This window comes from Centroberyx gerrardi, chromosome 2 (assembly GCF_048128805.1).
Source record: "Centroberyx gerrardi isolate f3 chromosome 2, fCenGer3.hap1.cur.20231027, whole genome shotgun sequence".
Lineage (NCBI taxonomy): Eukaryota > Metazoa > Chordata > Actinopteri > Beryciformes > Berycidae > Centroberyx > Centroberyx gerrardi.
In genome coordinates this window covers 35,565,874-35,578,594 of record NC_135998.1, presented here as the reverse complement: position 1 = coordinate 35,578,594, position 12,721 = coordinate 35,565,874, and the positions used below count along the sequence as shown (strand labels likewise).

The window sequence follows — 12,721 nt, the reverse complement described above, 5'->3', positions numbered from 1 at the left end:
ACACGCACACACACACACACACACACACACACACACACACGCACACATCCACCCCCATCTCTCTCTCGCTTCGTTTCTCTCTCACTTCGTTTCTCTCTCACACACACACACAAATTACAAGAAAATACAAGCCTAAGAAGGAAGTCCTCATTTTTTCTCTCTCTCTCTCTACCTCACTCGACCTCTCTCTCTACTCCTGTCTCTCTCTCTCTACCTCTCTCGACCTGTCTCTCTCTCTCTCCACCTGTGTCTCTCTCTACCTCTCTCTCTCTCTCTCTACACCTATGTCTCTCTCTCTACCTCTCTCGACCTGTCTCTCTCTCTCTACCTGTGTCTCTCTCTCTACCTCTCTCGACCTGTCTCTCTCTCTACCTGTCTCTCTCTACCTCTCTCGACCTGTCTCTCTCTCTACCTCTCTCGACCTGTCTCTCTCTCTCTCCACCTGTCTCTCTCTACCTCTCGAACTCTCTCTCTACACCTATGTCTCTCTCTCTCTACCTCTCTCGACCTGTCTCTCTCTCTCTCTACTCCTGTCTCTCTCTCTACCTCTCTCGACCTGTCTCTCTCTCTCTACTCCTGTCTCTCTCTCTACCTCTCTCGACCTGTCTCTCTCTCTCTACCTGTGTCTCTCTCTCTACCTCTCTCGACCTGTCTCTCTCTCTCTACCTATCCCTCTCTCCACCTGTCCCTCTCTACCTCTCGACCTGTCTCTCTCTCTCTACCTCTCTCTACCTGTCTCTCTCTCTCTCTCACCTTTGTAGAGGCATTATTTTGCCTCTCCTCTATCCACTAACCAGTGGTTAGAAGAGGAAAATGTAATTCCCCTCTGCAGTCCCTGGACAGACGAGAGCAACAGACACACATGACAGAGAAACACAGGACAGAGCAGAGCAACAGACACACAGGACAGAGAAACACAGGACAGAGCAGAGCAACAGACACACATGGCAGAGAAACACGGGACAGAGCAGAGCAACAGACACACATGACAGAGAAACACGGGACAGAGCAGAGCAACAGACACACATGACAGAGAAACACGGGACAGAGCAGAGCAACAGACACACATGACAGAGAAACACGGGACAGAGCAGAGCAACAGACACACATGACAGAGAAACACGGGACAGAGCAGAGCAACAGACACACATGACAGAGAAACACAGGACAGAGCAGAGCAACAGACACACATGACAGAGAAACACGGGACAGAGCAGAGCAACAGACACACATGGCAGAGAAACACAGGACAGAGCAGAGCAACAGACACACAGACAAACTGATCCAGCAGCACAAAAAGCCTCAGAGAGACACGGGAACAGAATCACCGAAAACATCGAAGCAACACATAAGGGCCGATAATTCGTCATCTGACCTTTGACCCCTCCTCAGCAGGGGATCAGCCCACAGCCGAGTCCTCCAGGCTTCACTCCACTTGACTCTTTTTGACCTTTGACCTTCCCAGTCCAGTCACTCCTCCTCTTCAGTTGAAAATCAAGTTCCTCTCCGTCTTCACTGCTGTCTGATGTCCTTCCCTGGCACCTCTGTGACCTCTGACCCTTGACCTCCTTACTGCTGCTTGTAATGTTTGTGATCCAGGTTACTGAAGCGGATTCACTCTGTGTTGTAGTCCTGGACTCGCACTCGAGATCGCCTACAGTCCCAAGTCTTGATGACTTGTGACTCGACACGGACTTGAACACTGAGGACTTTGAACTTGGGACTCGATCACCTCAGACAGCGGCTCCACATCTTGTCAGGTGTATCCCTAAATTTGTCCCCAGTCATCTGATTGGTTCACAGTATCGGCTGCAGACACACACACACACACACACACACACACACACACACACACAGGCAGAACGACTCAGACTCAAGGCTTCAGCACAGAAATCCTTTATTGGCGGACAGAGCAGAACAGCTGAGCAGAAAACATCATCATTTTTTTTTCACATCTCCAGGACATTACATTTGTATTTATCAGAGAAAAGTTAAGCTGCGTATTTCCAGATGTTATATATTTTATCATTCACACTCCAGAGTCCAAACACTCCACCGCTTCTCTCAGGAGTGAAGTTGGTGTCAGATGTGTCTTTAGTTTGCAGAGTTTTTATTGTGTTTTATTGTAAAGCCTGTCTGCAAACCACGGACAATAAAGCTTTGAAATCAAGTTAAAGTGACGCTTGGACGTTTTGATTGTTATTGTTTTTCACCCGCTAACTGTCATGCTAGTGGAAAAAGTTTCTACATTACTGTTTACTAAAATGGCTTGTTAGCATTGTTAGCATTTCTCATTCAAGTCACACAGTAAGGAATGATGAGGCGGATTGAAGCTGCAACTGTCATGATTCAATTTTTGTGTTTGTCAGCTGTTCATGATTTATTCTCAGACGTAGTTTTGTGCTGCCATGTCACTTAAAATTGTTGATGGTTTTAATCATAACCTAGATTCAACTGCAGAGAGACGGCAGAATTCAGGAGGTCTGAGAAATCAGGATTCATCACCAAAAACCAAGTTCCAAAATAGTTTTTACATACTGTACATATCTGAGAGCTTCTGTTTTATAGAAGGAAGCGTGTATCTCCCATCTTTCCCATATGACATGAACGCAGCACAAGCCCCGAGCCTGCAGCTGCTCGTGCCTCTTGGTTTCAATGCAGAGCGCTAACAATGCTAAGACAGTTACCCACATGCTAGCAGCTAGTCGTGCCCCTGTTTCAAAATGCTAATGCTTGGTTAGCCACAAGCTAACAGCTAGCCATGCCCTTTTAGTCTCAATGTGGAAGGCTAAAAACGCTAATACATCACTAGCCACAAGCTAGCAGCTAGCGTCCCTTTTTTTTTTTTTTTTTTGAGAAACAGCTACAATGCTAACACACCATTTAAGATTCAATGAAGGACAGATTATTTTTTCCCACAATGCAACCATGAGATGAAGAAAAAATAAATGCAGATGTTGAAGTATAAAAGATTTTGACTCTCCATTGCAGGTAAATAATCTCTAACCATCACAGATCTGAAGTAAAAGCTCATAAGAATCTATTCTACTCACTTTTATTGTGCTGTGATGAGTATTTTCAGATTACTTCATTATTACAAGGCAGATTAACAAACATCATGGTGTGAACATGTTGTTATATTTCTTAATAACCAATGAGAATCATCTGAGGACGGATCACCACCCATATGAACATCCTCCGCCTCCGGACCTACAGCCGAACTGTAGATCTGAGTAAAGCAGATCCACACTGTGACTCAGTGAGATCTGATATTCAAATACTAACAGCTACTAACAGCTAAACTTATATAACCTGCTGATACTACAGGAGACAGAGGCAAACCTGGGAGTGTGTGTGTGTGTGTGTGTGTGTGTGTATGAATCGTAGATACAGATGTTTCTGACAGTGTCTTACCTACGCTTCACCCATGTTTTCCTGTATTTAGATCCAAACTGATGTACAGAATCATCTGAAAGCGAAGTGTGCTTTGGGATTTCAATTAATGGACGATCTACTGAGGAATTACCATATCATAATGTCTAGAAACATCAGAGACATTTGTATCTGTTGTATATTTGGGGCATATCGTCACACGGTCAGGGCGGCGGCCGCACAGATCTGACAGAAAACTGCAAAGTTTGGACGGACAGATTTGTGTCTGCTGGAAGGTGAACAAACAGCAGCTGTCAGCAGAGAAATCACGTTTGAGGTTTTGGCTTCTGTAACGTCAGTCTGATCCCTGTTAGCTAATCTGATAGAAGTAATACAGGATGAATTCAATAAGAAAACCTGGCAAACCTACACTGCAAAAAAATATCAGTGAGGAGAGATAACTCCACTTGTTTCCACTGCAGCTTCACTTGTTTCAGGAGTTTTCTAGAAATGTCAGTCTGTTGAAACCGGTCAGAATAAGGCAGATCACTTCTACAAAATTCTTCAAACAAGTTCATTTGCATTGGAAACAAGTGAAACTATCTAAATTTTAAGAGACTCAATAGACTAAATGACTTAAAATTGAGATTTTTTTGTTTGCAGTATACAATGATCCCAGCATTCTTCAGGCTCTCTCCATGTTATCTTTGTTTCTGTAATCCTTTAATGAGTCGCACAACAAGATAGGGAACACAGCATCAATTACAGCCTCCATGTTTCCCAAAACAAACATAGACACGCCTCCTTGATTCTAATTGGCTGAACAGAGGGTGACAAATCCTTCTTCAGCTGGGTTTAACTTTCTGTCTGTGACAAAAGACTGAAATCCTCTTCCGATGGTCTTAATGTGAGCTGCAGCCAAGTCTGAACTGTTAAAGTTCAATATTTTGACCAGATTGCGATTTCAATATTATTCCTCAGTAATCCATGTGTGATTTTGTCAGACTATTCCTTATTTTCCAAACTCTCAGCCACTGTTGAGTGTTTCCTTAACCGATAATGAGGGATAGACAGACTTTTCCATATCAGTGACTGGCATCTGATTTTGTCTCCGTCTCAGAAGAATGTTTTGTTAAATATGATTTAGCACAGAAATGCTGAACTGTCTAAACTGCTGAGGCGGTTTGTCAGTGAGAACAAGGCATCAGAACATCGACTTCTGACAAAAACTGTTTTGTTCTGAGTGGTTTTGACTGTTTACTTTCTTTACACAAACTACAGTCTTGAGAAATAATGTATTAATAATAATAATAATAATGGACTAAACTGTGGGTTAGTCTGATGTTTGAACCCATCGCTGAGTGTCAGTCAGTAATGATCAGGTTCAGCTCTCCAGTCGTCAAAATCATCAAATAAAGAAGAAGCAGTGAAGCACTCTGGGTAGAATATAGGTGGAGCTTTCTAACGGGACTGCTCTCTCTAGATTTATCAACTCTTTGGAAAGGCGGTTAATGCAGAAAATAAAGTAGCCTACTGACAGATACTGAACGCTTTGTGTTTTTATTTTAATACCGTAACAACACACATTTTATGGCTTACCGGGCGCTGCCACATGCCAGATATTCATGATTTGTGGGTACAGACAGACTAATGTGGGGAGTGTGTGTGTGCGTGTGTGTGCGTGTGTGTGTGTGTGTGTGCTCATGGGCGGCAGCGCTGTATGAAGCGTGGGTACAGACAGACGTCCCTGATGTGGTGTCTGTTCAGCAGCCAGGTGAGGAAGCGCTCCAGACCGAGACCGTAGCCGCCGTGGGGACAGGTGCCGTACTTCCTCTGAAACACACACACACACACACACACACACACACACAGACACAGACAGACACACACAGACAGACACACACACACACACACACACACACACACACAGCAGCCTGTTAATATGCACTATTACCAGAGGTGGGGACTTGAGTCACATGACTTGGACTCGAGTCTGACTTTTAACAGCTTGAGACTTGACTTGATGCATGAAGAGAAGACTTGAGACTCGACTTGACTTGGGTTCTGGTGACTTGGGACTTGACTCTGACTTGTACTTTGATGACTTGAAAAGGTTTCTAAAGTCTTGACTTGAGATCTTGTGTTTGTGTAAATGACTCAGATTGAAAGTGATGAGATTTGTTCCAGCGGACGACTGAATTTAAATTCTGTTTTCTGAATTTGTATGGAATGATTGAATTTATTGAAGTTGAAACTGATTATAGAAATCAAACTTATGATGCTCTTACCAAGTTTTTATCCTATTAAAACCATATTGCATTGAAAAGTCCTAGATATTTAGTTTTCTTTAAGATATTAAACTGATACTGGACTCTTGATTTGTTCTGACTTGACTTGCTGTTCTACATTTAGACTTGAGACTTGACATTAATGACTTGGACTTGACTTGGGACTGACTTGCTAATCAAACATGATTACTAAGGGCAACTGAAGAACTCCTATTGGACAGACAGGGGGTAAACCGTTGACACTGGATCGGCGTGGCAGATGTTCGCTGTGTATTTAGCCGACAGATAAAGTTCAGCGCCACTCCGGCCGATTCCTTTTTGAGAAGATAACATCTGAACCTCCGTTAAAATCAAACAGTCTTTGGTCTTTGCCTATTCTCAAACTTTGTCCCTGCTGGCCACCGTACACTCCCTCTGACCGTCAGCCAATCGAATCAAAGCAAAACAACGGCTTTGTATCTAACAGGGTGCTGATTGGCCGGCTGCTCGGCTGCTCTACAGGAAGCGGTGGCGTCTAAACTTCCTGGATGTTAACTAACAAGACAAAAAACCTCCACTGTAGGGAGTGAGTTTAAATTAAAGCTCTAAATGTCCTCACAGTAACGTAGTCTAACCATGAGACAGAACTGAAAACAGGTGTTCTAAGAAAAATGTATATTAAAAGTAATTTGGCTGGTAAAAAACCCCAACCCCCAACGATTAATCTATTGATTGTTTTTTCAATAAATCAATTAATCAATTAGTCTATAAAATGTCCAAAATAATGACAGATGGAAATGCTACCAGAGCCAAAAGTGATTCTTAAAATGTCTTCTTCAGTCTGACCAGCAGACAGAAATCCACCATAAACGGAGAAAAGCAGCAAATCTTAACATTTGTGAAGCTGCAACCAGCAAAAGTTTGGTATTTTTACTGATAAACAGCTAAAACGATTAATCGATTACCAAAATTATAATCGATTAATTTTCTGTCGATCGACTAATTGTTTCAGCGCTACCTGGTGTTAGAGTCCTGCTCTACCCATGGAGCTACACAGGGCCACTGTACAGTGTATACAATCACACACACACACACACACACACACACACACACACACACACACAGTCCTCACCTGGTCGGTGTACCAGTAGTAGGGAGTCGGGTCGATTCTTCCCTCTTGTATCCCTCCAGCAGCTCGTCAGAGTCCCAGATACGCATCGAGCCGCCAACGATCTCACCAAAGTTGGGCATCAACACGTCAACCTGCAACACAGACGGCAACCGGCAACCGGCAACCAGCAACCGGCAACCAGCAACCAGCGGTCAGTCAGTCTGTCAGTCAGTCAGCTGATCAGCTTGTCAAATACACATTCAGGCAATCTTCTGCCCTACAGGAAGTGATGCGGTGTGCATTTCCGGTTTGTTTGGAATCAACAGAAGAAGAAGAAGTGGTTCCGTACCGACTCGGTGAGGCGGCGGTCGTCAGCACAGCGCTGCATGTAGAAGGATTTGATCTCAGCGGGGAAGCGACAGAGCAAGATCGTCTCGTTTATCGAGTCGGTCATCAAACGCTCCGGAGCCTCGGGGATATCCTGAGAGAGGGAGAGGGAGAGAGAGAGAGAGAGAGAGAGAGAGAGACACACACACAGGTAGAGAGAGAGAGAGACACACACAGGTAGAGAGAGAGAGAGAGAGAGAGAGAGAGAGAGAGAGAGAGAGACACACACACAGGTAGAGAGAGAGAGAGACACACACAGGTAGAGAGAGAGAGAGAGAGAGAGAGAGAGAGAGAGAGAGAGAGAGAGAGAGAGAGAGAGAGAGACAGGTAGAGAGAGAGAGAGAGAGAGAGAGAGAGACACACCACAGGTAGAGAGAGAGAGAGAGAGAGACACACAGGTAGAGAGAGAGAGAGAGAGACACACAGGTAGAGAGAGAGAGAGAGAGAGAGAGAGAGAGAGAGACACACAGGTAGAGAGAGAGAGAGAGAGAGAGACAGAGAGAGAGAGAGACACACAGGTAGAGAGAGAGAGAGAGAGAGAGAGAGAGAGAGAGAGGGAGAGAGAGAGAGAGAGAGAGAGACACACACACAGGTAGAGAGAGAGAGAGACACACACAGGTAGAGAGAGAGAGAGAGAGAGAGAGAGAGAGAGAGAGAGAGAGAGAGAGAGAGAGAGAGAGAGAGAGAGAGAGAGAGAGAGAGTAGAGTAGAGAGAGAGAGAGAGAGAGAGAGAGAGACACACACAGGTAGAGAGAGAGAGAGAGAGAGACACACAGGTAGAGAGAGAGAGAGAGAGACACACAGGTAGAGAGAGAGAGAGAGAGAGAGAGAGAGAGAGACACACAGGTAGAGAGAGAGAGAGAGAGAGAGACAGAGAGAGAGAGAGAGACACACAGGTAGAGAGAGAGAGAGAGAGAGAGAGAGAGAGAGAGAGGAGAGAGAGGGAGAGAGAGAGAGAGAGAGAGAGAGACAGGTTAGAGAGAGAGAGAGTGACACAGGTAGAGAGAGAGAGAGAGAGAGAGAGAGAGAGAGAGAGACACACGTAGAGAGAGAGAGAGATCTTCAATTAATAAAATAAAATCTAAAATGTAAACTAAAAAATACTTGTTGGTGATGTAGGAATTGAAGCTTATTCTACTCATCACAACTCACTCTTTTCCTTTATTGAATTATCTTTGGTAGAAAACAACCATGTGTCAGAGGTGAGGTTGGTGTGACAGTAAAGTGAGAGTAAAGTGAGAGTATAGTGAGAGTAAAGTGAGAGTATAGTGAGAGTAAAGTGAGAGTAAAGTCAGCGCTGCCCTCTTGTGGCAAGCCTGGAGTGCTGCAGGCCTGTGACCTTTCCACATGTCGATGTGAATCTGGATTTTCCCCGATGAACATCATTTAACCACACATGTTAAAAACTCCCACAGCAGCAGTCTGACCAGCTGGGTCGGTGCCCACGTGCCCAGGTGCAAGGCATCGGTTACAGGCAGACAGCCATTTCTCCACTGACTCAAGCCACAATACTGTAGTACTGAATGTGTGTACTTAAAGTTATGGACAAGTTATGGACATTGATTTATGTCGGTGCGTTTTCCTGGTATTGTTCCGGACCTTTGAACTTGTGTAAAATTCATAAGTGGACCTTCAATAAAATGAATCCTGATCTAGATAATAATTAACAGAGGTTTTACATTTTTGTATCAAGTTAAAAAACCTCCTGCATATTTTCTTCTTCCTTTGATGAAACCAGTTTGGTCGGTGTGTATTATAAGCGACAGGATTACAGCTGAGCGGACAAAGCCTTGCTGATTATTTTATCTGCATCTCTCAGGTATGAAGGGCGGCGGCTGCAGCAGACTGCGGGTCTTTGTTTGGTTTCATGAGCGTGATGAGAGCGTGTTCCTGTGGGGAGACTAGGGATTACACAAGACTTCTGCTTTCATTTTGAGCAGAGCGAGGCCCAGACTCATCATGTGACCCAGGTGAGCCACTGGTGAGAGAGAGGAAGACCGAGGAACTCTTTCTCTTTGAGGAGCGAGGCGTTAAAGCGCCATCTAGTGGGACGGCGAGGCGGACTCAGCTCGTCTTTCATGTACTGAAGGAGTTTCATGACCCAGTTTCCACAAAAGGAGGAACTAACTAATTACATTTCCTCATGTTACTGTAATTTTGCTTTTACTTAAGTACATTTTTGCTCAAGTTTTGTCCCTTCAGTCCATTTTAAATCCCATCCATCACAGAACAGATTGTGTCTCTCCATCAGCAGCAGAAACTGGATCAACGTAAACTGACAAACTGTGGATCCATTCACAGTGAGAAGAGGAATCTGACTTTACTTTGTTTCTGCACTTTATTTTGTCATTTCTAATGTTTCCAGGAAGTGAAAAGAATCCAGTTTGAACTCTGACCTCTCTCCTGTTAGAATCACATGGAAAAGATCACAGCTAACAACGTTCTCTGTTCTAAAGAGGAACTCGGGAACTTTTACTCTGAGGACATTTTAAATCAGACACTTTTTACTTTTACTGAAGGAGATTTTTACCCCAGTACTTTTACTTCTACTGCAGTAGAATATCAGCAAAGTAGCAGTACTTCTACTGCAGTAGGATGCTTCAGTTCTCTCTCCACCACTGCCCTTTGGCCCAGTAGAGATATTCACCATTTGGGAACAGAAAAAAAAACCCATCATGAATGCCTTCTCTTACAAAAAGACTGCTGACATGAAACTAAAGCAGATTATTGGTTATAAATAAAAGGTAAGACAGCTCAAGGCCTCTGCCGATAAAACATTTGGAGAATGATCTGTGTTTTTGGAATACTGACAGATCTGGATTTGTCATTCACTCTGGCACACGCACACACACACACACACACACACACACACACACACACACACACACACACACACACACACACACACACACTCCCTCGTACCTCTCCAAACTCGTAGTAGGTGCCGTCCTCCTTCTTGATGTCGTGCTCCTTCAGCCAGTCGATGGCTTCAGTGTAGTTCATCCTCTTAAACGGCCTCTTGGGGGGCTTGAAGTCCTGGGAAACAGAACCACAAAAACATGATAAGTACTGATGTTTTTACTGGTAGTACTGTGTGTGAGAGAGAGAGGAAGCAAGAGTTTATTATTTATTATTATTATTATGATCTTACGATTCAAGCATTGGAGGAAACAACGACCATTTGGTATAATTTGCTCATTTCTGCTATTTCCAGGAAAACGGGCTGATTGTGGAACAGGGAACCCACTTGAAATAAAATGACAAATTTTTCACTACAACTGTGATTATTTTTGTACCCTATAATCTACCACTGGTTATAATTTACCACTGGTAGATTATAAAAAAAGTTTAAAAGTTTGTGCAATTGTGATCTAAATATATCGCTATATTCACAAAATATCGCAATATTCGATATTGTTGAATATCGGCCCACGCCTAATAAGCACATACAGGGTTGAGGTCGTAGAGCAGCGGTGCGGCGGGAGACTTGAGCACTCGGTCCACCACGTCACACACCAGGTCCTCCAGTCTGTTCAGCAGGTCCTCAAACGTCATGAAGGGACATTCGGCCTCGATGTGGGTGTACCTGCAGCGCACGAGACGGAGAACAGGTTTTCATCTGACTGCGGCGATGAGCCGAAAAGGTGAAATCTCTCTTTACCTGGACAGTAATCAGGGCAGGAAGGTTTTGGTTTCAAAACCCATTGACTTGCACTAGCATTGCTAACAAATGCTAACATAGGGCTGGGCGATATATCGTTATAATTTCGATGTGTTGATATGAGACTGAGGGATTTTGGTTATCGTAATATTGTGAAATAACTTCATTTCACCTGCTCATCATATCCACATTACTGATTACTAATGATCATTACTCACTTTCAGAATTTTCTTGTGTGTAAATATCTTATGAAAGCACGAATACTCATTGCCCCAAAATATCATCACATTATCGATATCGAGGTATTCGGTCTAAAATATCGTGATATTTGATTTTGTCAGCATCACCCGGCTCTATGCTAAAAACTCTGACATGAAAATGTTCTGAATGTCATAACAGCGGACACGATTAGTGATAAAACATGGGACCGTCCCCCCCCCCCTGCTCACTCGGACAGGTGTCTGCGCGTGCGGGACTGCTCCGCCCGGTAGGACTGGGCGATGCAGAAGGTGTCGCCCAGCGCGGGGATGCAGGTCTCCAGGTAGAGCTGGGAGGACTGGGTCAGGTACGCCTCCTCCCCAAAGTAGTTCAGGTTGAAGAGCGTGGAGCCGCCCTCCACCTGAGTCTGCACCAGGGTCGGGGGGGTGATCTAGGGAGAGAAAGAAAATTAAAAACAAGTGTTAGACGGGGACTGTCCTGTAATCCTGGAGTCACGGGTTTGAGAGCTAGTGATGGAGGATCTGCTTCTCTCAGGATACGATTTGATAAAAGTTCAGTGACGACAAAGTCTGACTGTGCAGAATTCTGTTTATTTCTGAGACTCAAATCTTTCTAGCGATGCCATTGGCTGCTAGAATGTAAACAACAATTTAAAAATGTCGTTACAAAGTGACAATAATATAATTTGGATGGAGAGCTTGTGAAACTGTGATGGTCAAGAGTCTCATTAGTGATTACTACAGCAGAATAACATGGAGCTGATATCACCATTCATGTTCCTGACAGCAGAATAACATGGAGCTGATATCACCATTCATGTTCCTGACAGCAGAATAACATGGAGCTGATATCACCATTCATGTTCCTGACAGCAGAATAACATGGAGCTGATATCACCATTCATGTTCCTGACACAACATACAGATTGTCACATTTTTGTATTGAGATGTATTGAATTTAGATATATCGTCCCGTCACTTGTCAATGTGTGTCCTGTTAAAATGTCTGTGAGCAAGAAATAAGAGGATAAGATGTTAAAGGACTACAAAGTAAACGTAAACATCTTTACAATTGTTTGTAATGTTGCTGTTTTAGGGAGAGAAGCTTATTCTACTGTTTCACTCACTTTAAAAGAATCTGATAAAAGACTAAAAATCAGAGTTCCCACGCTCACTTGGACATCAAATTCAAGGACTTTTCAGTGTCTTGTTCGGTGAAATACAGAATCGGCATGTTTCGGGGTAAGACATGAGATCGGTCAAAATTAGACATCGTAGAGGCCTCAGTTTTCACTCATGATCTTGTCAAGTCAAGAGATCCTGGTTGGGAGCGGGAGGAGCTTCGTTCAGGAGCGGGTTTTGACAACAAGCTTTAGAAAAGAGGAGAAAACGGCAACACATGCTGCTGCTGTGTGGATGTTGGTTTATATCATTATGTCTCAATGAAAGCTGCACAGAGCATGTTAGGTTCAGGATTGGTTAGAAGGTCTGATGTCGCTTATTGCAGGTCTAAAACTACTTAAATCTCCTTCATAGGGTTTCCTCAGGATGCAAAGTATTGATCCTAGGACAGACAGAAGTCCAGAGAGCTGAGACATATTGACGGATTTGAGTGCTATATTTATGGAAATCAAGTACTTTCAAGACCATTCATTAATTTTCAAAAAAAAAAACGTTCAAGGCCTTGTTTTACTTTTCTCAAATC

General features: G+C 43.7%; 1 protein-coding gene across 1 annotated transcript in view; it reads right to left on the bottom strand.

Moving 5' to 3' along the window:
• Positions 1-4,916: 4,916 nt before the first annotated feature.
• nars1 (asparaginyl-tRNA synthetase 1) overlaps positions 4,917-12,721 on the bottom strand; it is a 14,919-nt gene continuing 7,114 nt past the window's right edge. Inside the window, 7 exon segments of the mRNA XM_071900870.2 lie at positions 4,917-5,205; positions 6,772-6,809; positions 6,812-6,902; positions 7,100-7,231; positions 10,060-10,173; positions 10,588-10,723; positions 11,248-11,447. Of these exon segments, the coding sequence (XP_071756971.2) occupies positions 5,074-5,205; positions 6,772-6,809; positions 6,812-6,902; positions 7,100-7,231; positions 10,060-10,173; positions 10,588-10,723; positions 11,248-11,447 (843 nt within the window). The 3' untranslated portion in view covers positions 4,917-5,073.